The 27,797-nt window shown below is 36.1% G+C and overlaps 1 protein-coding gene across 12 annotated transcripts in view; it reads left to right on the top strand.

The window, feature by feature from the left end:
- TJP1 (tight junction protein 1) overlaps positions 1–27,797 on the top strand; it is a 107,302-nt gene that overhangs the window by 10,247 nt on the left and 69,258 nt on the right. For all 12 annotated transcript variants that reach the window (XM_048221150.2, XM_048221144.2, XM_026510332.4 and 9 more), the window contains exon 2: positions 15,940–15,996. In XM_048221150.2, coding sequence (XP_048077107.1) covers positions 15,940–15,996 — 57 coding nt within the window. The remainder of the gene's footprint in view (positions 1–15,939; positions 15,997–27,797) is intronic.

Here is a 27,797-nt window from a genome sequence, read left to right as displayed (position 1 = left end):
GGAAAAGGCCAGCAAAAAAAAGAGTTTCAAGAGAGAGACCTGTCAGCCGGCCATATCCTGCACAGAAAGCAAACAAGTAAAATGAGGACTGGAAAGGTTATCATCGAATAACCCTAAGTTTAGTTGCTTTACTGTATGAGTGTAGGCTCTGGAATCTGAATCTTGAGTCTACCACTTGAGAGTTGTTTTCTCATCCATGAAATGCGGATAATGATGACAGTACCCATCTCAGGGTGGTTGTGCACTCTGCACAGTGCCCAGCACATAGTAAGCTGTTATGTTAAGCTATATCTTTTAAAAAAACATTTTAAGTGCCCCCATCTTAATATCAGAGAAGAGGCATGTAGGAATTAGGATATTCTGTGTGTGCATCCATGTATGAACATTGAATTTGTGTATTTATGTATGTATATATTTATTTATTTGATACCAGACAGAGGTTGGCCTGTAAGTTAGGAGTCCCAGCCCAGTAAGATGTGCTGTGGTTTCAGAGAAGTCCATGGGCTCTGAGATACTTTTGAAAAATTTATTACAATAGCATTAAGTAAGACATGCGATATTTATTCTGATGGATTAGAGAATAGAAATTAAAGACCATTCCAAATCCAGTACACAGTTGGAATATCTACCCGGTATGGTGAGTGAGTGATTAGCAAATTCTGTTCAGGTTTTAACTCCTGAGCACTTTGTAGTTTTCCACGTGTTCTGTCTGTACTTTCTAGCATCCCCTATAGCTCCCCTCCCCTCCCCCAGCATATATATATACATACATACGTTATAGTCTCTCTCGATTCCTGTAGTAGCTGGGTAAATATAATGTACCGCTTCTTTCTCCTTACTCTTTTCAAAATCCAGTTTTATTAGTCTCTCACCCCAACACAACCTCTTCCTAAAACTCATAGACTTCTTATTGCCTTTAGAAGTAAGACCAAAATCCATACTATGGTCAGTAAGCCCCTTCCGGATTATTGACCCCTGCCTTTTCCTCTGGCCTCATCTTGCATCTTTCTCCTCCTTGCTTTGTGTTCTCAAACTATGCTGTCCTCTTTTTGGTTCCTAATAGATATTGTGTTTCCTGCCAGATTTCTCTGAGTCTTCTCTGTGGCACTGTTTTTCTTCCTTTGTAGTACTTACTTAAGCCTGTGATTATATGTTGTGAATTTTTTTTTTCTCCCACTAGATTGTAAGCTGCATGAGAACAAAGGTCAATACTGATTGTTCCCTGTTATTCACAGAACTTAGCACAGTGGCTAACACATAATAAACTCTCAAATATTATTTGAATGAGTGAAAGAAGGACTTTCCTACCCAAGGGCTCTTGCACATCCTTTTTTTCTACCTGGAAAGCTTCCCTACCTTCATCCGTCATTCATCAAGCACTTGTTCCAGGTCTGTTCCTCAGGAACCACGTCCTGAGACCCCAAATTAGGTCAGAACTCTCCTTTAAGCTCTGTATACTTTCTCTTTGTAACACTGTGGCAAACTTGTACTTATTTTCTGCTGGTTATTTGATTAATATCTGATGTCCTTCCTAGACTTAGAGTGGCCATTTATTTATTTATTTATTTTTCAAGATTTTATTTGAGAGAGAGAGAGAGAGCACGCATGCACAAGAGGGGGAGCAGTAAAAGGGAGAAGCAGACTCCCCGCCGAGCAGGGAGCCTGATGCGGGGCTTGATCCCAGGACCCCAGGATCATGACCTGAGCCGAAGGCAGACGCTTAACCATCTGAGCCATCCACGTGCCCCTAGAGTGCCCTTTTAAATACTCCGTTACTCACTTACTGGTAATAGACCAGATTAGAGTCAGTCTAGAAACTCCTAGAAGGTACTAGCACATCTCCAGATCTAGCTGCATTTTTCTTTTCCGAAGGGTGGGAGCTGGGAGCTGCTGAAGTAGCTATGCCATGGAAAATTTACTTACTGGCCTTGCATCTTGGTAGCAGCATTCTTTGTTTGGATCTTCCCTAGGTCACTAGTTAATTTCTGGTCCCCTCATTAAGGAGTGCGCTGGTTGGATGAGCACCGGGTGTTGTATGAAAGTGTTGAATCATTATATTGTATACCTGAAACTGATATTACACTGTATGTTAACTAGCTGAAATTTAAATAAAAGCTTAAAAAAAACACAAGACATACAGAAAGACACATGAAAAGATGCTTAACATCACTAATCATCAGGGAAAAGCAAATCAAAACTACAGTGAAATATTACCTCACACCTGTCAGAATGGCTAAAATCAAGAATACAAGAAACAACAGGTGTTGGTGAGGATGTGAAGAAAGGAGAACCCTTTCGTACTGTTGGTGGGAATGCAAACTGGTGCAGCCACTCTAGAAAACCGTATGGAGGTTCCTCAGAAAGTGGAAAATAGAACTACCTTAAGATCCAGCAATTACACTACTAGGATATACCCAAAGGATACAGAAATACTAATTCATAGGGAATATGTGCATCTTAATGTTTATGGCAGCATTATCAATAATAGCCAAATTATGGAAATAGCCCAAGTGTCTATCAACTGATGAATGGATAAAGATGTGATGTGTGTATATATACACAATAGAATATTATTCAGCCATCAAAAAGAACTAAATGTTGTCATTTGCAAGGACATGGATGGAGCTAGAGAGTATAATGCTAAGCGAAATAAACCAGTCAGAGAAAGACATACATGATTTCACTCGTGTGGAATTTAAGAAACAAAACAAAGGGTAGGGGGGAATGAGAGTGAGCGAAATGAAGAAACATACTCTTAATTATAGAGAACAAACTGATGGTTTTGGGGTGGGGTGGGGGAAACAGGTGATGGGTATGAAAGAGTGCACTTGCAATGAGCACCGAGTGTTGTATGAAAGTGTTGAATCACTATGTTGTACACCTGAAACTAGTATTTTTTAATAGATATTTTGATTTTTGTAAAGGATTTTATTTATTCATTTTTTGAGAGAGAGGGAGAGGGAAAGCACATATGAGCGGGGGGAGGGGCAGAGGGAGAGGGAGAAGCAGACTCCTCACTGAGCAGGGACCCCAATGTGATGCGGGGCCCAATCCTGGACCCCAAGATCATGACCTTTGTTGAAGACAGACGCTTCACAGACTGAGTCAGCCAGGCACCCCCACGTGAAACTGATATTACACAGTTTGTTAACTGTATTGGAATTTAAATAAAAACTTAAAAAAAATTTCCTAGTCTCCTCAAGTTATCTTCCTTGTTTTTGAAGTAGAAGAGTTTCATATCCATACAAAAGTAGATGAAGAGTATAAGAAATCCCCACATTACCATCACCAGGTGCATTTATCAAATTATGGCCAGTTTCATCTATACTTCCAATGCATTATATCCTTGCTCCCCCAAATACCAGGCTTGTTTTTTTATCTGTCAGTATTTGAGTATATATCTCTAAAAGATAAGAATTCTTTAAAAAAAGAATAATATGACCATTATCACACTTTAAAAATAAATTCTAAATCCAAAATCCAGTGTTTAGTTAATTTTAAAGTTTCCAGTTGTCTTAGGTACGAACTTCTCTTTTTAAATGTATTTTTTAAAAATCAGGATCCAAATAAGGTCTTCCTGTGTGGTTGTTGGTGTATCTCCTAATTCTCCTAGACTATAAGGTTCCCCCCAGGGCACCTGGCTGGTGGAGTATACAGTTCTTGATCTCGGGGTTGTGAGTTTGAGTCCCACGATGGGTATGGAGATTGCTTAAAAATAAAATCTTAAAAAAAAAAAAAAAGACTATAAGGTTCCCCCATCTCTCTCTTTTTTTTTCTCCTCCCTGTCCCCCTTGTAGTTTTATTGGTGAGGAACGGGGTTGTTTGTCCTTGTAGAATTTCTTGATGCTTGCTTCCCCACAGTGGTTACAATATTTCTCTGCCCTCTGTATTTCCTATTCATTGGTGATTAGAGCCAGAGCAGTTCTAATAGAAATATGTGAGCCACACATGTAACTTAAAATTTTTATTAACCACAAGAAGTTAAAATTCAACAGGTAAAGTTAATTTTAACATTTTATTTCGTACATATACCAAAAATAGTACCATTTTAACTGTGACAGTACCTTTAGTTTCTGTCTTGTCTTTCACAGCCTTGACACTTCTAGTGAACACTGGTCAGTTATTTTTTAGAATGTTTCAGTTTGGGTTTGTGTGATGTCTCATGATTTGATTGAGATTATATGTTTTTGACCAGGCTACAAGAGACATAATGGCTTGTCTTTCTCAGTGTATCATGTCAGGAGAAAGTATGTCTGGTCTATTTCTTTTATTTTCTCTTCATTTATTAATTGGAATTTCTCTGTAAGGAAGAGCTAACCCTTCTTCACTTACTTATTTGATTACTTATATCCGTATGCATTCACAAATAATTTATTCCATGGATTACAATCTATTAGTATTTATTTTGTTGCTCACATTGTTAGAGCTTTGGCCATTGGAAGTCCTACTTTGAGCACTTTTTATTTTTTTTGGTACAGGTGTTCAGGGTTCATTTTCCCTGCCCTAACCCTGGATGCTCTCTCTTATCCAAGGAGACCTGACCCCTTTATTGCAGAATGGAATTTAGAAACCACGATCTCTGTGCCCATTGGTACTGTGGTGATGATGTTGCGGGGGCCTTCCTGCAGTCACAGCTAGACAGGCACATAGGTTAATGTTCTTCTTCCCCATCCTCTTCAGTTGTGGTATTCATTTGAAATAGGTTTACTTAAGTGTTTGTATTCTGTTTTGGGTCCCACCTCCAAGATCACCACCATCACCACCCATCTCATCCTGGTTGTTTCTGATTATTTATTATTTCATGGTATGTGAAACATTACTGTGGTTCAAAGCTATACAAAAATATATGCTTTGAAGTGTTAATTCTTCCTCATTCCTACCACCCCCAACCCATTTTCTTTTCCTTCCCACCCGTTTCCTGCTAACCTTGTGATTTCTTTAGTTTCTCTTTTATCATTTCTGTATTTCTTTTGCACAGAGGAACAGGTACATGTGTACAATCTTATATTCCCTTCTTTCTTACGTGAAGGGTAATATACTATGTTCTTGTACTTTATTCACTTAAAGGTATTCCTCGAAATTGTTCCATATCACTTCATGGAGATCATCATTTTTTATAGCTGCATAATACTCCCATTGTGCGGCTGTACCATCATTTTTTCATCCACTATCCCATGCGTGGTCATTTAGGTTGTTGCCTGTATGTATTTGCATTACAACATTGCTACAATGAATGACCTTCTACATATGTATATTCCATTGTTGGAGATGTATTTTAGAAGTAGAATCTCTGGGTCAAAAGATAAGTACATGTTTAGTTTTGTTAGGTATTGCCACATTCTCTCCAGAAAGGCAGTAGTAATTTGTATTCCCATTAGAAAGTTATGAGAAGGGACTGTATCCTCACAGTCTTGCGAACAGACTGTGTTGTCATACTTTTTAATTTTTTCCAGTTTACTAGGTGAAAAATGGTATCTTGGGGTTATTTTAATTTCCATTTCTCTCTGAGTGTGTTTGAACATTTTTTCAAATATTTGAGGGCCATTTTAATATTTTTTGTGTGGAGTGTTTGTCTTCCTTTTAAAAATTTTTCTTTTTTTTTCCGCAATAGTTTATTTCTTGACAATATTGGCCCATTGTGGTGTATTTTGCAAATATTTTCTCCTACGTTGTCCATTTTCTTAAGACTGTTTATGATGGTGGTAGGGTGTGTGTGTGTGTGTGTGCAGGTCATGTGGATATTTTTTATTTTTTGTGTACCCATATTTATTTTATTTCCTAAGGACTTTGAGTTATGGTTAGAAAGCTTTTCCCTACACCAATATTAAAGAAGAATTCACTTGGTGCACCTGGGTGGCTCAGTCAAGGGTGGCTCAGTCAATTAAGTGTCTGCCTTCGGCTGGGGTCGTGATCCCAGGGTCCTGGGAATCTGCGCTTCCTGCTCAGTGGGGAGTCTGCTTCTCCCTCTCCCTCTGCTGCTCTTGTACTCTCTCTCTCTCTCTCTCTCAAATAAAAAAAAAATCTTTAAAGAGGATTCACTTGAGTTTTCTTCTAGTATTTATATGGTTTTATTTTTCACATTTAGATCTATAATTCTTTTGGAGTTTATTCTTGTGCATGGTGAAATATAGATCTAATTTTATGTTTTTTTCCAAATGACTGACTGCTTGTTCCAGCACCACTTTATTAACAAGTACATTCTTTACACCAGCAATTTGAGATGTTACCTTTCTCATATCCTAATTTGCCATTTATTTTGGTGGTCTATTCCTGGATTTTCCATTCTATTCCCCTGGTCTATTTCTCTAATCATGTACCATACCACACTTCTCATTATAGAATCTTTATAGTATGTCTTAATAAGAGGGCTTTAACTGACAGGGCTAGTTCCCCCACCCCCCCATAGTTTTTCTTTTGTAGTGTTTTCTTTTTTTTAAACCTGTTATTGCACTCAAATGGAAACAAGTATGTTTTTAATGTGGGGCTTCTTTTGTTCAACATTGAATGACATTGTGAGATTCATCCATATTGGTTTGTGTAGTTGTACTTTATTCATTTCACAGCTCTATAACGTTACATTGAGTGAATGTTGTAATGATTTTCTGTTTTATTGCTAATGGGCATTTATATTGTTTTTGGCTTTTGGTTATTCAGAATAGTGCCTTTGTGAATATATTCTTGTAGTGAATGTACACATTTTTGTTCGGTGATCATAGCGTTATGCATATTGGCAGATTTCAAAGCAGTTATACCACTTTACACTCCCACTAGTAGTGAGTTCTGGTTAGATTGTTCACTAACACTTCATATATTCTTTTCCATAGTAGCTCATTATGTGAATGTCTAGTAGCATTACAGTTTTAATTTGTATTCCCCTGTCAATTAATGAATTATAGCACTTTCCCCACATGCTTATGGGCCATTTTGATATCTTCTTTTGTGAAGTTTCTTCCTGGAGCCCTTAGCGCATCTGTTCTGTTAGTCTGTCTTTATTGATAGCAGTTCTCTGTGTGTTCTGGATATGAACACTATGTTGGATATATAGATATTAGATTATTTTTTATTTTTTAACAACAGATCATATTTATTAAACGTTTATGTATCTGCAATAAGCATTACTTTAAAAACCCAGTTTTACATGAAAATAAATTATTGCTCTTTGTCGTATATGGGAAAAGTCTTAAATTTTACCTACATGGCTTGCATTGTAACTGGTATATTTACTCCCTTCCTCTTGAATCCTGATCAGTTACTATTGCCACCTTAGTGGTAAGATTTTCAGCCTCAACATGCCTGATCTTAGAGCTCCCTGAACAGTGTGTTTAAGGGAGGCTTACCAGTTGAAACACAGCTTGTCACCTTTTTTGCCTTAGACATTTTGTGATTCATTTAAAATAGTTTTGGGGGGAGTGTCTGGGTGGTCCAGTCAGTTAAGCGTCCAACTCTTGGTTTCAGCTCACCTCATGATCTCATGGAAGGTGAGATCCAGCCCAGTGTGGGGCTCTGTGCTCAATGGGGAATCTGCTTGAAGATTTTCTCCCTCTGCCATCCCCAGCACCCCCCCCCACCTTGTGCCAACATTCAGACTCTCTCACTCTTTCTCTCTTAAATAAATAAATCTTTAAAAAAAAATAGTTTTAAGGTTTAAGGTGAAGTAAGAGGGCTCATTTTAAAGAAATGTGACCCGTTGACTCTGCATATTTGGTCTATTTTCCATTGAGCGTTTTGTCGTGTATCATAGTTTTTCATATATCTTGTTTGAAAATTGAAAAGATTTTTTAAAAACTTCTTTATTTTGAACTTAGAGAAAAGTTTTTAAAATATTAGTTTCCTTATATCCCTCATTGCATCCCCCTTAACATTTTATATAACCATAGGACAATTATCAAGGATAAGAAGTTAACATTCATAAAATAATATTAAACTACAGACTGTATTCAAATATTGCCAGTTTTTCTTTCTATTTCAGGATTCCACATTGCATTTGGTTGTTACTTTCTGTTGGAGTCTTTGAATTTGTAACAGACTCTCAGTCTTCCCTCTGTATTTTATGACCTTTATATTTTTGAAGAGAATTGATCTGTTATTTTGTAGAATGCTCCTCCCTTTTCTTTGTCTGATACTTTCTTATGATTAGAATGAGATGATACATTTTTGGCAAAAACTATAAAAATCATAATATGTCCTTGATACATCATATCAAGGGGTTCATGATGTTGATGTTGATTATTATTGGTGTTTACCTTGATCACTTGTTTAAGGTGGCATTTCTCCCCACTGTAAAGTTACTATATTTTTGCAATTGATAAATATTTTGGAGGAGATAATTTGAGGATGTGCTAATCCTGTTACTCAGACTTTCCACGCACTAATTTTAGCATCTGTTGGTGGATCTCATCTGCAACCCCATCTCATTCGTGGGGTTTGCCTGATGATAATTTTGTTTCCCTTTTTCCTTGCATGTTAATTGAAGAGTAAGGAGTGCTGTCCATTTCCCATTTATTTATTTGATTGTATTGGTATGGATTCTTGAATATCTATTTTATTCTATAGGTTAAAATCTAATACTGTCATTATTTACTTTGTTGCTTAAGTTGTTCCAGCTTCAGCCATTAGAACTCCTTCAGGTCAGTTACTGTGTTCTTTGGACAAACATCACCTTTTTTCCGAGCAGTTCCTTAATTTCTGGTATCACATGATAGTCCAGGTTCATCTTAATATTTTCACCCTAAAGCCAACCATTTCTCCAAGGAATCCTGGTTGGTTTTATTAGAGGATAGTAGAAATTAGATCTCCATGATGGTTGTGCTAATTGTAGTTGGGTTTTTTTGTTTGCTTGCTTTCTTCCAGCCTTTTTCAGCAGATAGAGCTAGAAAATAGACATATGTATTAATAATCTGTGCATATCTACATGATTCTTTCTGTATCTGTATATATGTCTGAAACCATGGGTTTATGCTAAACCTCAGATTCCAGTCTCATGAAGTTCATTTTAGCCTTCCTCCTTTTCTTACAACTTTTTTCTCCCAACGGTAGAAACCCAGCTCTCATTATTTATAGTGTATTTATTACTTGGTTCACTTCTAGTATATATACAAAATAGTTTCAAGCTTATACCCACACCTCCAGGAGGAAGACTTCCTAACTAGGCCTCAGAATTTCTATATAGTTCTTTTTGTCTTTGGCCTTACAGCATTCAGTCAAGTTACCGCTTTCCACAGTTACTTTTTTTTTTCCTCAGTTAATTCTTTTCTTCTCTGCCTTCCTCATCTGGTCACCTTATTCATTTGTAATAGAGTTAGGTTCATTTGTTACTGTTTGTATTCCATTTTGGGTACTCTACCCACCCCCATACGTTAGTTTTAATGTTGTTATTTTATTATTATTATTTTTTTTTTGGTTTGGTTTGGTTTTGGGTTTTTTTGATATGAGAAGGATATATATGGTGAAACAATATTGTGGTTCTAAGAGTCAGAGCTACATAAAAAGATACACTTGGTTATCCCTACCATCATAGTCATCCCTGCCACCCCAATCCCTTTTCCCTATCTACCCGGAAAGAATTTGAAGTCTTTTATCCATCTTCCAGCCACTACAAAATGTCAACCTTAAGAAGAAAGAAAAAAAGAGAGAGCAAGAAAGAAAAGAAATAGTCAACCTAAATATAGTTTTATTTTTGATAACTGGAAAGCACTCAGATTTCTGTAGTGTCTATAACTTTCCCTGATGAGATTTTCTCAATATTTAATGTACATATACTGGTAACTTAGTTAAGCTGATTTCCTTTCACATTGATCTAAGGGCGGTGGCAACTATAGTGATTTATTTGTAAACTTGTATTTTAAGTTTTACCAACCAGAAAATTCCAGTTACACTTATGTCTTCCAGCTCTTAATGTTTTCTAATCATATTTATCATCATTTGTCTCCTAAATTGCCTACCAAGGAGTGGACAGAATAAAGTAGATGAAAATTTAACAGATGTTGAGTATAGTGGGGTGTTAGATACTAAATTTACTTACTTTATATTGAGACTGTCATCCTGCAGTTGCTGCAGTCTTATTTTGATCATTATTTGAATTTTTAAGCTTAGGAGGTTCTTAACTTGTATTAGAGAAGTTTGTTGAATCCCTGAGTGTCTCCCAAGACCTCTCTTCATTTGACTTTAGATTTATCTTGTATACTCTTGGACATCCCTATTTTAATTGTTTACTTGACAGCCCTTCAGATCAATCCAAATATGGATTTTCCCTACCTTTTAACGCGTACTCTAGTCTTTTTCTTTGTACTTGATTTGTATAGCAGTGATGACAATTGAAATTAAATACTTACTTGAAAGGTCAAGGAGGACAGGGGTCATCTGTTTTATTCACTAAAACTTAGGTTGTACTTAATAAGTTCCTGGCTCAACCCGATCTCAGTAGATAATCTTGCATTTTTATTTTGCGTGGAAAATAGCTCAAAACAAAACAAAAACACTTCGGAGAGCAGAATTTGGAAATAATTCGGTGTAGTAGCTCTGCTTGCATAAGGACCCCAGAGAGAGAGCACCACTAGATTTTCCTAATGGAGGATAGCAAGTTAAGAAGAGTGTTCATGCTTCCTCATTTAAGAGATAGTACTGACTAAACCAGTCTGGGTATATATGTAATATTTAAAGGTTCAACAATTAAAAAAATATATGGAAATTTTATTCTTTTGTGATGTCTTCCATTTATATATTATATATATATACATATATATATATATATATATATATTATTTTTTTGGTGTATTCTCTGAACAATAAATATTTTGTATTCGCTCGTTGATTTTCCTGTATCCCCACTGGCTGTTCCTTTTCAGGTTCCTTTGGTTCTTCCTTTTTTCCTTTTTCCCCCTAAAATATTTTTAGTCCACAGGGTCATCTTAGTCCTTGGGTAATTGAATCTTTTCTCTTGGTTCAATACTACTTTGTTGATTACTTCTACCCTTATCTACTCCATATCTCAGCCTTGATCTTCAGCTCTGTATATCCAGCTCCCTACTGCCTGTGTCTCTGTTTGGATAGTTCCACAGACACCTTTAATTTAGGATGTCTAAAACTGAATTTGTAATCTTTTCTTCTTCCTGCTTTTTACTTAGCTGCCCAGTTCAGAAACCTGTCGCCATCTTAAACTTATCCCCCTTTTCACTTTAACTTTCTAACTGGTCTCCCTGCCTCAGGTCCATCTTCCCCACAACAGCCTTCAGAATGAGGTTGGGCTATGTCATGTGATTGCCTGAAATTCCTTTGTGTTTTCCCATTGAGTTTCAAGTCCTTAGCATTATATTTCAGGGCCTGTTGAAATGGCACTTTTGCAGCTTCTCTCTTTTACCCTTTCCTCTTCCACAAATTGTACAACTTAGCCGTCTCAAAGCTAGCTTTATGTGCGGCATCAACAACCTTGCTGATGTGATGTTTCCTTTGAAACATCTCTCCCCAGTTTTTTTTTAACTGGTCATTCTCCAGGCTTGAACCTGAATATTGCTTTCTCGGGAACTCTGTCTCTGATCTTTAACAGGCAGAATCCTCTGCTTCTACACCATTTACGTAGTGTTAAAAACCTTCTCCTTGAACCCTTTAGGGAGAAAGAGGTATCTATTTTTGGCCTCCACAACACTTGGCATATCTGGTAAATTTTTGTTGAATGAATGAGTGAATAAATGAATGGGTTGCTTTTAAAATAACAGCCGTAAGATGGTAAAATTTGACTGTAAATCTTGATCTATATCTAGATAATGTTTAGGAGCTAAGATTTTCCTTCATTTGTAGAACAGTTGCCTTATTTTATTCTATTTTGGATTTGGTTTTATTCCAATTACAGGTTCATCTTGTTTTGTCAGTTCTTGTGTCCTCCTGCCTTTCCCGCATTTGATCTGTAATCAGCCCTAAAGGACAGCAAAACTGCCTAGAATTGGGATCTGAAGTTTTGGCAGGAATCCCTTCAGAGTTGGTGATCTGAGTAGTGTCTTTGCCAGCTGGAGCTTAGAACAAAGAAACCAAACAAACTCTTGGCAGATTCTGAAATGCAGCTTTTTGCTTCTTCAGAAATTGTGATTCTAGTCAGTTGATGCTGACTTAGAAATGTACGTAGAACTCAGAATCCAGTTGTCACGAATTGCAGTCCCTCTTGATGCCTGCATTACTTCACTAATTATTGAATATGTGGCCTATTTGAAATTGAAATTATAATTGGACAATTAGAATTATAGTCTAATAGAATTTTGGAGCCAGAAAGGACCTTTTACTTGAGATAATTTCATCCAGTTCTTTAATTTTACAGGTAAGGAAAACTAAGGTCACCTGTCTAGTATGACATACTTGGACTCTGATCTCAGTATTTCTGGTTTAGTTCTTTTTTTTTTTTTTAAGATTTTATTTATTTATTTGACAGAGACAGCCAGCGAGAGAGGGAACACAAGCACGGGGAGTGAGAGAGGAAGAAGCAGGCTGCCAGTGGAGGAGCCCAATGTGGGGCTCGATCCCAGAACGCTGGGATCACGCCCTGAGCCGAAGGCAGACGCTTAAGGACTAAGACACCCAGGCGCCCCCATATTCTGTTTTTAACAGCATCTTTCCAGGTTACTGGGGAATAATAGTGCTAGAATCATTCTAAAGGAGTAACGCTTTTTCCTGGGTCTCCCAGAAACTTAAATGCTTTGGTAATTAGACTGTAGATTTACCAGAAGATCCTTGTCCAAGTTACGCAATTATGCATTGTTTTTCTTTTTAATAAGAAATGAGAAGCAAGCTTACAATAAGGATGTTGAGTTTTAACAATCATTTATTTGAATAGGTGATAGATGAACTTGATAAAACACTACAAAAGGGGTCATAGTGAGAACATAGGGTATTCTTAGGTATTCCTCCAAAGGAAACCCTCTGCCCCCTCCTTTTCTAAAGTATCAAATTCTCAGTCATTAATGAACATTTTTTTCTTGTTGTAGTGCTTATGAAAATAGTGTTTGATTTGCTAGTACAAAAACTGTTTTATATCAGTTTTAGCCTTCAATTTCTGAGTGATTTAAGAACCCCCTCCCCATTTTACTATGATCATTTTCTTTTTTTTAAGATTTTATTTATTTGAGAAAGAGAGGTGATCATTTTAGAACATAGCAAGGTTGAAAGAATTTTGAATATTGACAGATAAGAGTCTACTCTTATATTTTACTGTATGTGCATTATCCCAGGTCTGTTTGTTCATCTATTCACTTCTGTGTTCATTCAGAACTCCTCATAAGGTCTGAATAGTTATTATACCAACAGCTATGGATAGAATTTTGCTGCTTTTGCCACTGAAGGAAACCAAAGGGTAGAGAGTAGAGAGGGAGGACATGCTTCATGATCTAAACTGGGACTACTTTTTTTGTGTGTGCGTGTGTGGTTTAAGTGATAGGATTGGCAAGGCATATTGTGTGTTAAATTGGTTTAATGTGCTGGTCAAGAGCCTAACTAATCGCCTTTTTAATGTCTCATTCTCTTTTGCCTTCTTGTACTACGTAAGTCTCCCTTGTGATGAATCAAGCTATTAAGGCTATATTTGGCTTTAAAAGAGAAATGAGCTACTATATTACCCTTTGTTGGGAAGCCATTGAATTAGTTGAGATGTGTACTTTTCTAATTCCTCCAACGAAGAAATGAATTCATTTTGATTGGAATATCAAGAACAATTGTTTTAGTATTTTTAGTTTTTCCCTTATCCAGACAAAATAAATTTCTCTTATTGTACTTCTCTTGAAGCTTGTACATTAAGATCTTAATTTATTAGATCTCTTACCAAGAGTAGAATACTTTTTATAATCAACAATAAAATAAAATCTTAAATACTATTTGGTTTCCTAAAACAGTTAATAATATATAGTTGAAGTTTCAAAGGGGATTTGGTGAATATTGCTTGAAATACATTAGTAGTTTATTCTGATTAGGAATGAAGAAAGGAAAGCAGAAAGATAAAATACCTAATGAAAAAAATGTTACTCATAATCCCTTCCCTTTGAAGATGATCATTGTTAACATTTTGTGTCCTTGCAGCCTTCCTTTTACTACTCATGTTTAAACATAATTAGGATAACAGTGTATAAGCTGTTTCATAACCTGCTTTTCCCTCCTTAACATTAAATGAATTTCCTTGTGTGATTAATATTCTTTTACAAAATAGAAAACCGTGTGGTCATTAAAATCATACGAAGGATGATAAAATGCTTCATACCAAAGAAGGTGTTATCAAGGTACTTGCCTCTTGTCAGGTCACTTTCCCTTTGCACTGATAGGAAAGAGATTAAAAAGGCAGTGAAGCAATGCTACTGGTTAAAGTGGATCAAGAAAAGAAGAGCTTAGAGCTATGCAAGCAGTTCTCATTTTTAATAAGTCAGCTAAGATTGGACCAACTGGCAATTATTGCAGATATTTTTGTCATGTATATTTCAGTAGGACTCTGAATGTTTAGCAGAATTACTCATATCATCATTGCTTCACATTGATGGAGGAATCTTTTTTTTTTTTGATATATTAAATCCTGGTCAGTTTTTGTGAAAAACAGAACAGCTTTGTTTCTAGCAGAGGTCTCATTAAAGGGAGGTTTTGCTGCATTTGCTTGGAAGATTGAAACACAACTCTGGTAAGGTTGGTAGTTCTTATCTATGGGAGTGAACAGAGAGATCCTTTCTCTCCCTCTCTTATTCATCTGGCAGGAAAGTTAATCTAGTTGGTTTGAATTTAGGGAAGCAGGCTTTCTTTATAGGGATTCATTTTCTAAAGTGGCATTAATCTTTGATTAAAGATGCTGTGGGAATGGAGAAATGGGTCCATGGCACCTTGATGGACATATTCTCACGATGCTAATGACAGCAGTGTAATAGAAAACGGAAATCACTTGTGAAATCAGCGTTTATAACAGTGTGTAACCCATGATGTTCTGAGAACGTCATACTCAGCATTTTCCCTTTCTAACCTGCCTTTTGTTAATTCTGGAAAGGCCTTTTTAAAAAAAAATTTTTTTTTTTTGTTTGTCAATATATTTTTAGTAACCCCAGTTCTATGAATTGAGACTCAATTACTTAAGCCTTTAAGAGCAATTAACCCAGTTTCTAAGAAATTTTTTTTTAATTCTTCAGTGCTAATGCCTTGGATAGTAACTTCTTTCCTCTCTAGTAAGAGGTTCTTAACGGGAGGTGAACCTGAACTGTGCTATGGTTTAGTAGTACCTGAATTGGAGCCAATGTTGTTTTAATTTTATGGTTACTCTTGGGGTATTTTGTAGTTATTTGTTCTGCTTTTTTTGTTTCGTCTGTATGTACATGCGTGTGTGTGCACGATACATTATACTAGAAAAAACTTTTTTTCCTTAGGGTTATAAACAAAGCTTAAGAAGAAAATTCTGTAGCAAAACTGAAACTAGGTGGAGCAGTAGTGTTTGTGTGATTTTAAAGCAACCGATGTCCAAACCTATCTAGTAGTCTTATCTGGTTTCCTGTAACATGTATATTTATAATTACCGAGTTCAGAGGTATTTGACTTTTCCTTCCTTTGCACAATGTAAGGAATGCTTTTTAAAATGTTTTGTGTCATCAGATATTTTAAAATAGTACTATTCCAACTTTTATTCTTTTCTGTCTGATGTTAAGTATAAAGTTACAGAATTAGCTTGAATACTGATTTCAGCTGGCATGAAATGAATATAGAGTAGCATCTGTCCAAATTAAGTTAAAAACAGAGGAAGTTCCTGTGTGTAGTTTCCTGTCTCTTACAACAAAAACAAAAGCAAAGAAAAAACCTTCCATAATTATTAAACTCCTCTCAGAATATCTAATACTAATACACGTATTTTGGTATTTCAGTGTACAAATTGCTGAATGTTCTCACTTTATTAAAGACATTTTCTTAAAAGATAAATGATTTGTTTTTCTTCTCCTTTATCAGAACACAGCAATGGAGGAAACAGCTATATGGGAACAACACACAGTGACGCTTCACAGGGTAAGTTTCTGTTGCAGTAAATAATCTGTGTATAACTCAGGATACTGGCAGCTTTGGAAAACAATAGAGGAAAGCCAGATGTCAGGAAGTCGGAAGAAAGGGGAAAAACTTTTCTATATTCCTTTGTTTAAAATTTAGAGTTGCAATAAACTCTTTATTAAGGTTAAAAGTGAACATGATTACTTTTTCATATATCCTTTTGGTAGTTATTTGTATGTTTGCTTTTTTTATTCCCGAGTAAGATATTAAATGATTCATTTTTAAAAATTTGAGCCATCAGATAAAAGACGTTGTATGTTGGTATAAATTGTAAACTGCTTCAACCTTTCTGAGTATATGTGCACGTATTGTAGGCTTGGGGTTTAAAATCAAACCGGGTCGTGTGAACAATAAAATCTTAAAGGATATTCTTTTTTTTTTTTTTTTTTTTTAAGATTTTATTTATTTGACAGAGAGAGAGACAGCCAGCGAGAGAGGGAACACAAGCAGGGGGAGTGGGAGAGGAAGAAGCAGGCTCCCAGCGGAGGAGCCCGATGTGGGGCTCGATCCCATAACTCCGGGATCACGCCCTGAGCCGAAGGCAGACGCCCAACCACTGTGCCACCCAGGCGCCCCTTAAAGGATATTCTTGATTTGAAACATGTAGACCCAAGCTATTGCTTAAGCAATTGCAGATGGACAGAGAGCAAATAGGAGTAAACTAGGTAAGAGTAAGAGCTCTGTCTGCAGTGAGACTGTCCTGAATTTGAATCCTAGTGCTGCTTTTTTTCCTTTAGAAGTGGGCAAGTGATCTAACCCCCTGATAAAGCCTGAGTTTAGGTTTAAAATGGGGCTAATGGCAGCTGTTTGTGCTTAACATGAAGTAAGTTCCTCCTATAACTCTCCCCTTTTCCGCCTTTGAAGAGAGCTAACTCTTCTGATTACTCTTCCCCTTAATGAATAGAAAGAGATTAGAGAATTTTTTTTTGAGAGAGAGCTTGAGTGCGTGCCCGAATGGGGAGGGGCAGAGGGAGAAGGAGAGAGAGAATCTTAAGCAGGCTCCACGCTCAGCACAGAGCCTGACACGGGCCTCCATCCCGTGACCCTGAGATCATGACCTGAGCTGAATCAAGAGTCCACTGCTTTAATGGACTGAGCTACCCTGGTACCCTGAGATTAGAGAATATTTAAATACTTCACAGTACTGTTTCTGTCAGCTGTGTCCATTACTAAGAAAATGGCAAAGTGTAGGTAAATCATGTTCCTGAATTCTGCCCATGATTATCTTGTGAATGTTTGAATCTGTACATAATAATGGGTAAGTTAATTATTAGAAAACAGTGATTTCAGGGGCGCCTGGGTAGATCAGTCAGTTAAGCATCTGCCTTTGGCTCAGGTCATGATCCTAAGGTCCTGGAATCGAGCCCCGAGTTGGGCCCCCTCCTCAGTGGGGAGTCAGTTTCTTCCTCTGCCTCTCCACCCCCGTCCCTGGCTTGTGCTCTCTTGCTTCCTCTCCCTCTCTCTCTCTCAAATAAATAAAATCTTTAAAAAAACCAGTGATTTCAGATAAGCTACAGCTGACTTTTTTTATGTCTCCCTAAATGGTAAAAGAAATCATTAAGTAATAATAACCTTAACTTTTAATTTTTAAGGCTAACACGTGGCCAATTCTGAAATGTGCTAATAGAATATTTAAATCAGATTAAACATGTTGTAAAATAACCTCATACCTTATAATTGTTTAGTTTGGTTGTGATATAATTTGATATTATGTATTTTACCACATTACATTTATTTTCTTAAATAAATAAACCTTTATTGCTTTTACTTGTATAATTTGCATATAGTATAATTTATCCTTAGTATACAGTTCTGAGTTTGACGAATTCATATAGTCATGTAACCACCAGCCCAACCAAAATATAGAATTGTCCCATCACGTAAAACTTTTTTTGTACCCATTTGTAGTCAACTTTGTTCCCTCACTCTAGCACTTGGCAGCCACTGATGTGTTTTCCGTTCTGTACTTTTACAACTTCCACACAGTCATGGAAGTGAACTCATACAATATGTATGTATACACAATATATAGCCTTTTGAGACTGGCTTCTTAAACTCTCAGCTGAATGCATTTGAGATTTCTCCATGATGTTGCTTGTATCAATAGTTTCTTTTGTTGATGTTATTTTTAGTTCCTTTTTATTGCTTGAGTATCATTCCACTGTATGAATGTAGAATAATTTGGGTTGTTTGCAGTTCTTGGTGATTATAAATAATCCTGCTCTAGTGTATGGGTTTTTGTATAAACATACTTTTCATTTCTCCTTGGTAAATACTTAGGAATGGACTTGGTCTGGGTCTTATGGTAAGTGAATGTTTAACTTTATAGGAAACCGCCAAACTGTCAATACCATTTTGCACCTCCACTAGCAGTATATAAGAGTTTTGTTGCTTTTGTATCCTTATCAACATTTGAACTTAATCAGGGTTCCCCCCCTCCATTTTAGCCATTCTAATAGATGTGTAGTGTTTGTCATTGTGGTTTTACTTTACAATTCTCTAAAGACTAATGATGTTCGGTATGTGTGTGCCTCTCATCCACAGATCTTCTTTGGTAAAATGTATTTAAATCTTTTGCCCACTTTTAATTGGGTTGTTTGTTTTCTTTTATTGAGGGTTTTTTGTTTTGTTTTGTATTTAGATTTTGGTAAAATAAATATAAAATTACTGTCTGTTCAAGTCCTTTGCCCGTTTTTTAATGGGGTTGTTTTTAGTTGTTGAGTTGTAGGAATTCTTTATATATGTTCTGAATATTAACCCCTTAGCAGATATGTGACTTGTAATATTTTTTGTCATTTTGTGGATTGCCTTTTCTCTCTGTCAGTTGTGTCCCTTGGTGTGCACGGTAGTTGTTCCTGTGTTTTGAGAATTCTTTATATATTGCAGATTCAAGTTCTTTATCAGGTATTGTTTTGCAAATATTTTCCCCAGTCTGCAACTTGATTTTTTTCCTTCTCTTAACAGTGTCTTTTGTGGAACATAAGTTTCAAATTTTGATAAAGTCCCATTTGTTAGTCTTTCCTTTTATCAGTTATGCTTTTGAGATGTCTTTGCTAAGCCCAAGGTCTAAGGTTTTTTTCTGGATGTTTTATTTGAGTTAAATTATGTATATGTTAAGAGATGTGGGCAGAGAATTTTTTTTTTAATATGGATGTCCATAAAATTTTGAGCAACCATTTGTGAAAAGATTATCCTTTCTCTATTAAATGCTTTCTACTTTGTTTTTGTTTTGTTTTGTTTTGTTTTAAAGATTTTATTTATTTATTTGACAGAGAGAGAGGGAACACAAGCAGGGGGAGTGGGAGAGGAAGAAGCAGGCTCCCAGTGGAGGACCCTGATGCGGGGCTCGATCCCTTAACGCCAGGATCACGCCCTGACCTGAAGGCAGATGCTTAACGACTGAGCCACCCAGGCGCCCCAAATGCTTTCTACTTTGGTCAAAGATTGGTCTTCCCCTAGTCTGTTGCTGTTGATCTGTGTGTCTATGCCTTCTGCCAGTTACTTCTGCCTTTGTTACCATAGCTTTATTTTAGGTACAGAAATCAGGTAATGTGAATCCTCCAAATTTCTTTTTTTTTTCTTTTTTTTAATTGTCTCAACTATTTTAGTTCTCTTGTGTTTCTACATAAATTTTAGAGTAAGTTTGTCAAATAAAATCCGAGATTTTTATTGGGATTGCATTGATCTACAGATTCATTCAGGGAGAATTGACAACAATATTGAGTCTTTCAAACCTTGAACTTGATGTATCTTCTATTCTTTTATTTTCTTATTACTGTTTTGTAGTGTTCAGCATGCAGGTCTTACACACATTTTGCTAGATTTTAGTTAAGTACATTTCATGTTTCCTGGTACTATTTTAAGTGGTATTTTTTTTTAATTTCAATTTTTGATTGCTCATTCATATGCAGAAATACAATTTTTTAAAATAATGAACTTGTGACTTTTCTTATATGTAGATAGTCATGGTATCTGTGAATAGAGGCAGTTTTAGTTCTTCTTTTTGATCTATACACAGTTTATTTCTTTTTCTTGCCTTATTGCACCAGCTATGCTGTTAAATAGAAATGGTGAGCAGACATCCTTTCCTTATTTCTAATTTTATTTTTATTTATTTGAGAGAGAGAGAGCAGGAGAGGGCAGAGGGGGAGAGAGAATCCCAAGCAAGCTCCACACCCAGCATGGACCCCTATTCAGGGCTGAGTCTCACAACCCTGAGATCATGACCTGAGCTGAAATCCAGGAGTTCGGACACTTAACCAGTTGAGCCACCCAGGCACTCCTCCATTTTCCTAATTTTAGATGAAAGCATTCTGTCTTTGACCATTAAGTATGATTAGCTGTTGGGTTATTGTATATGCCTGTTATCATGTTAGTAGGTTAAAGAAGTTCCCTTGCATTTCTGTTTTGCCATTTACTGTGTTGAGGAGGTTACCTTTTATATTTAGTTTGCTAAGAGACTTTTAAAAAAATCATAAATGGATCTTGAATTTTACCAATACTTTTTTTTTTTACAAATATTGTCTGAGGTTATTATATGAGGTTTTTTTTTTATTAGTTTGTTGGTATAGTTTCTTGATTTTTAAATATTGAACAGCTTTGCATTCCCAAGATAAATTGTTTGATTGTGATACATTATGCATTTTATATATTGCCAGGTTAATTTGCTAATGTTTTCTGAAAATACTTGTTTCTGTGTTCATGAGGAATTGGGTTAGGACTTTTTTCTTGTATTGTTTTTATTTGGTTTTGGTGTCAGGGAAAGCTACTAGCCTCAAAACAAGCGATTGGGAAGTATTTCTTCCTGTTGTGTTCTCTGGTAGAGTTCCTGTACAGTTGATGTTATTTCTTACTTAAATGTTTGGTGGAATTCACCAGTGTAACCATCTGGTCCTGGAGAGGTTTTTTTATGGGAAGGCTTTTACTTATAACTTCGGTTTCTTTAATTTTACGTAGGACTATTCAGGTTACGTATTTCTTTGTGGGGTTTTTTGCTTTTTGTTTCTTGAGGTTTTGTTTTGGTAGCTTTGATAATTTGTATGTTTCAAAGTATTTGTCCCTTTCGTCTGAGTTGTCAAATTTATGTACATAAAGTGGTTAGTAATATTCCCTTTTTCTAATGTTGTAGGATCTGTAATAATGTCCTTTTTTTCATTTCTGATATTAGTAATTTGTGTATTTCATTTCTTGGTCAGTCTAGCTAGAGGTTTAACAGTCTTATTGATCTTTTCAAAATACTAGCTTTTGTTTTCATTGATACTCTTTATTTTGTCTTCTATTTCCTTGATTTTTTTTTTAAGATTTTATTTATTTATTTGACAGAGAGAGACAGCCAGTGAGAGAGGGAACACAAGCAGGGGGAGTGGGAGAGGAAGAAGCAGGCTCCCAGTGGAGCAGGGAGCCTGAGGCGGGTCTGGATCCCAGTACTCCAGGATCACGCCCTGAGCCGAAGGCAGATGCCTAATGACTGAGCCACCCAGGCGCCCCTATTTACTTGATTTCTGCTCTTTTTAGTATTTCCTTTCTTCTGCTTACATTGGGTTTAAATTGCTCTTCTTTATATAATTTCTTTAGGTAGAAGCTAGATCATTTGTCATTATCATATTATGTTTGTTTTTTCCTCGTATCTTTTTAGTTTTTAAATAAGCAGAATGAAAGAAGACACTTAAATTATCTAGAGTTTGTTTCTCCTTTCTACTGTTTTGCCTGGTTTTGTTAGGATTTTAAATATGGGGAAATGCTAAGTGCATTTGCTACAGATCTTTATCTCATTAGCTTAGGCAAAGTAGGAAAAGATCTTGAATATTGAGAAAACAGTCCAATTTTTTAAATATGTTAGAGGTGTCATACCAACTCATGGTAGGCATAATAGGCAAGTCTGAGTTTTCTATTTAGAAGATGAGTGTAAGTTCTGCTTTGTAGCTGACCTCTTGTGCTTATTTTTCTTTTGCCATGAGAGGGGTACTGGCCCAGAAAAATGTCATCAGAAGATACATAGAGATGAATATAGAATTCATAATTTTTTGGTTTTTAAGCAGTTAACTGTTGTGCTGGGAACATAGACCTGTGTTGCCTCTGGGCCTCATCAAAGAGACTGTGACAGAATAGAAGTTCTCAATGACATCCCTCCAGGAATTTTTTTTTTTTCAGGAGTTATTTTTTGGAGGTTTCCAAAAACAGCCCTGTCCGTACAAGTTGAGAGACTTATGCCAAAGCATAATTCAGTTAACTTCTTTCTCTAAGGCTGCAGAATAGTACTTTGAAATATATCAGTCTTTTGGTGTTCCAAGTTGATCTCAAATAAAATTTAGACTAGAGTGTTATCAGCAAAATTTGCTGTGACAAGCTGGATGATAAGCATTTTACATCTTGCAGATCATAAATTTGTCACAACTACTCAGCTCTGCAGTTGTATTGCAGAAGCAGCCACAGACAATAGGTAAACAAATCGGTATAGCTGTGTTCGGATAGAACTTTATTTACTTATCTATTTGGCCTGGAGGCCATGGTTTGCTGACCACTGATCTAGAGCAGTGGCTCTCTGGGTTTATTGTAAAGAGAAGTTAACGAGGTCATCCCCTAACTAACAGAGATTCTGATTCATTTGGTTTGGAGTGGGGCCCCTAATACGTGTTTTTTAAAACGTTCCAGTTTGAAATGGAGGGCCATGGCCTCTGGCATCACATTTTTAAGAAATATTGACAGAGAAATGAGAAAGTCATTCTCCTCAAGGTGAGCTAGTGTACTTTTGGCAATAGTAAAAAGTAAAGGAGATAATTTGAGGCTATATTCTTTTGGCAGTAACCTGGAGTATAAATATTGAGTATTGCCAGATAAGGTCAAATTATATTCTTTGACGTCTGGTAGTCAGTGGTAAGAAAGGTTGCAAGTAACTTCTTTTAAAAGAACAAAATTGCTGTGGATTAAAACTAACATTCTCTCCTGTTTATTGTCAAGAACAATATATGGTATGCTTCTGTATTGCCTCATTCTTTTTTTTTTTTTTTTTTAAGATTTTATTTATTTATTCGACAGAGATAGAGACAGCCAGCGAGAGAGGGAACACAAGCAGGGGGAATGGGAGAGGAAGAAGCAGGCTCATAGTGGAGGAGCCTGATGTGGGGCTCGACGCCGGGATCACGCCCTGAGCCGAAGGCAGACGCTTAACCGCTGTGCCACCCAGACGCCCCGCCTCATTCTTTTATTTGCTTTCTCAGAGGAAACTTTCTTTACCTGAGAATACTAGAAGCCATTGAAATCCTATTTGATCTTTAAGGCTAAGTAATTTTTGGGTGCTCCACTGTCCAATAAGCACGGTTGTAGTCCTTGGAATTATATCAGAGAATAGAAACAGGCAGAACTCCTTGCCTCATAGATTCTGGTCTCCCTATTCGTCCTCAGTGACAGATGAATATGTTCCTCAGGTTGTTGTCTCTCCCATCTCCTACTGCATTATAATTTTCTTAAGGGTAGGAAATCTTAATTTTATATCCCCTTGGTGCTTGATACTTGGTTATGTCCAATAAAACTTAATTATCTAGAAGGCCCGCCTAGTCAACAAAGTCACTCTTAGGAGGTCTGTAATAGCAGTATTATCCAGTAGCAGTACACTGCAAAAGCAAACCACGTATGTAATCTAAAATTTTTTAGTCTTCACATTAAAAAACGTAAAATACAGGTGAAGTTAATTTTATAATCTTATTTAACTTAATATGTTTAGAATACCATTTTCTCTATTCAATATTCAAAAATTGATTTTTTTTTTCATAATGAGTCTTACAAAACCAGTATACATTTTACAATTTCAGCACATTTTAGGTAAGACTAGCCATGGTTTAAGTGCTCAGTCATCATGTATCTAATGGCTATCATATTGGCAAGTGCAGGTCTGTAGCTTGAGATGGTAACTGCATTCAAAAGGTCCTATGTTCCATCCCGCTTGCCACCGTGACACATCCCCACTTACTTTAGTTTCAGAATTCTCGCTTAGAAAATGCATATACATTTTTATACTCCTTTGAGAAATGAAATAAATTATGATTTAGGAATTTAAAAGAATGAGTTGGTCATCTTTTTTATTTTCTGAAAAAGCATTATAAAAGATTAAATGAGTATTTATATACTAAAGAATTAAAGGGTGAAAGTTGAAATCAAGGAATGTAGTTAGGAGATAATTCTAAGGGTGAGCAAATGTCAGTTTGGGAGTCAGCTAGGGAGGCGATTGAATAAGAAGTAAACTTGGAACAAGGTGCCAAGACAATGCAGTGGGGGAAAGTATAGTCTTTGTAACTGATGGTGCTGGGACAACACCCAGCAACATAGTGGTTTTGGACTTACACCTCATACCATGTACAAAATTCACTTAAAATGGATCATAGACTTAAATGTTTAAGGGCTGAAACTATAAAATTCCTAGAAGAAAATGGAGGAATAAATCTTTGTGACCTTGATTTAGGCAATGGTTTTCTTAGATATGATGTTAAAAGCACAAACAACAAAAGAGAAAGAAAACAGATAAATTGGATCACATCAAAATGAAAAGCTTTGGAAGAAAATTTTTGCAAACATATATCTGATAAGGGACTTATATCCAGAATATATAAAAACTCCTATAACAACAATAAAAAGGCAAGTAATTTAATTGAAAACGGACAAAGGATTTGAATAGACATTTCTCTAAAGAAAATGCAGAAATATTCAATTAGCTTATGAAAAGATGCTTAATATCATTAGTGATCAGGGAAATATATGTCAAACACCACAGTGAGATAGTCTATCACACCTACTAGAATGGCTGTTATAACTGACAGTAACAAGTGTCAGCAAGGATGTGGATGTTGGCTGGTGGAAATGTAAAATGGTGTAGCCATGATGGAAAACAGGGAGTTCCTCAAAAATTAGGCATAGAATTACCACGTGACCCAGCAGTTCCAGTCCTACGTTTACACCCAACAGAAATGGGAAAAAAATTATTCACACAATAACCTTTACATTAGTGTTCATAGCAGCATTACTCATAATAGAAAGTCGAAAAAACCTAATTGCCCACCACCTGATGAATAATGAAAAAGCAAAATGTGGAGTATAGCCACAGAAGGGAATATTATTTAGTAATAAAAAGAAATGAAGTGCTACAATGTGGATAAATGTTGAAAACATTAGACTAAGTGAAGCAAGCTAGTCAAAGGACCATATATCGTATGATTCCATTTATATGAAATAGAACAGGTGAATAGACAGAAAGTAGGTAGACTAGTGATTCCTTAGTGTTGGGGGCATTACGGGATGATGGCTAAAGGTAAGGAATTTATTTTTAGGGTGATGAAAATGTTACCAAATTGTGGTAACTTGTACACCTCTGTGAATATACAAAAACATTGAATTATACATTTTAAAGGGTGAATTTTATGATATGTGAATTATATCTCATTTAACCTGTTTCAAGAAGGGGGGTGAATTCTACATATCTCCTGAGTAGCACCAAACTCTGGTAGAAGATAGGTAAAAGGTAAGCATTTATATTGAAGTAATCATGTAAGCTAAGGTAGGCTTGTTTTAGCTGGTTGGAGACCATGTTTATCTCGATACAGTACAGTGTAAATGTTCTGAACTCTTCATTTTATTTAATGTTCTGTGAAGTAGGTGTTAATAACCACATGGAGTAAACTGAGTTTCAGAAAGGTCTAGTGGAATGCTGCAAAAGAGCTGTAATTTGAACCCAGGTTGCTGGACTCAGCATATAATGCTTTTTCCATTTATATATCAAATTAATTTTAAATTTAAAAAATATTTATGGAATGTAATTTCTGAAATTCAGAATTTATGTAATTGTATCACATAAGCTTCCTTTACATGCAATAAATAAAATAAAAAGTAGTAAGTTTGGTAAGGAAGAAGCCAAAGTTTGTCTTTTTTTTTTTCTTTTTCTTTTTTTTTTCAAGTGTAGAACGTAGGTGGTAAGGTCGGTTTTGTGGAGAAAGTCAACATTTTGGAGAAGAGCAATTGAAGTGTCTTATAAAAAGCTGGGAAAAAGAGAAGAATAGAATAGGAATTAGAAATGGAAGCTACAGATTGGGAATCAGAACTGTAGGAGAGGCAGAGTATAAGAATAAATGGACACATACACACATAATTTGAGTAGCCAGGGGACTGTTTAAGGACACAGATATAAAAAGGAACCCATCTAACCGTCATGATAATTTAAGCAACATTTTGGGAACTACCAAGATAACGTAGAAAAATTGTAGGGGTCTTGTGACTTCTGATCTAGTTTGGGTTTACCACTAATTTTGAACAGGCCTTTTACATCTCTTGGGACTTCATAGAATCAAAGTGTATCAGGGGCACCTGGGTGGCACAGCGGTTAAGCGTCTGCCTTCGGCTCAGGGCGTGATCCCGGCGTTCTGGGATCGAGCCCCACGTCAGGCTTCTCCGCTATGAGCCTGTTTCTTCCTCTCCCACTCCCCCTGCTTGTGTTCCCTCTCTCGCTGGCTGTCTCTATCTCTGTCAAATAAATAAATAAAATCTTAAAAAAAAAAAAAAGAATCAAAGTGTATCAGAGTTAATAAAATCCTAATCTCTTTTGTTCAAGTCCGGGAACTCCCAAGTCCACAGAGGTCCTACATAAGTCATAATCCGAAAGTGGTAGAGGCACATGTAGGACCCCAGGCCTCTGCCTTCATTTGTAAAAAGGAAGTTGAATTGGATGATTGCTGAGGCTCTGTTTGGTTTTATCCATTGCAAAAACAAACAGCTAGAATAAGTTCCATAGAATGTTGAGGGTTGATTGGAAGAATTAAGTGGAGAAAGAGGAAAACTATAATTGGCGAAAAAAGTTAGGATTAAGGTGGCCAATTGTAAAAATGTGGCATGGAAAACCAGGAGAAAAAGTAGAGAATTGGGCATCTTTGAAGAGACTTAGAGAAGAATGTTTGGAAAAGAGATTATCCAGATGTTATTGCAACTTTTAGGAACTACTTTTTCCCTTTTCTTTCTTTCTTTCTTTCTTAGGAATCAAGAAATGCTTTAACATACAAGAGTGGGCAAATCTTCTCTGTAAAGGGTCAGATAGTAAATTGCTTCAGCTTTGTAGGCTATAATAGGGTCCCTGTTGGAACTACTCAAAGCAAAAGCTGTCATAATGGTATGTAAAGGAATGGGCATGGCTGGTGTCCAGTAAAACTGGACAAATAACTGAACAGATCCCAGGCCATAAATTCCATTTCCCTACCAGGCAAAGATAAATACATTTAAGTTATTGCTGCTCGTGGCTGCTTATGGTCTCAAAAGGATAAAACATGGTGAAAGTAAAATTCTTTGATGCTCTTCCATCCAAAAACTATAACCATGTATGTGTGTGCACATACAAATAAATGAGATCATATTATACTGCTTTAAATCACTTCCCCCCACCATAATAAAAAAAATTATTTAAACCCATTATCTTAGACATTTTTTCATGTAAATATATAAAAGTCAACTATCTTTTGGCACATCTACCAAGTGTTTATGGTAAAGATATAAGAGAATAAAATGGAATAATTTTCATTTCTTTTGAAAATGCCTCAGAAAGACAACCATGTTAGTCTTTTAGTAAGTCCAGTACAGAGCATACAGTTGTCCAGAATAATAATAATTCAGCCACTATCAATTTTAATTACTGGAAACAATAGTAAGAATTTTTATATATGCTATCCTTACTCCTCTCCCCGTTTTAAAAAATGGTTTTTTTAGTATATCTAGATCATATAGTTATTACATAA

This window comes from Ursus arctos, unplaced genomic scaffold (assembly GCF_023065955.2).
Source record: "Ursus arctos isolate Adak ecotype North America unplaced genomic scaffold, UrsArc2.0 scaffold_28, whole genome shotgun sequence".
NCBI lineage: Eukaryota > Metazoa > Chordata > Mammalia > Carnivora > Ursidae > Ursus > Ursus arctos.
This window is presented reverse-complemented; position numbering and strand designations above follow the sequence as displayed.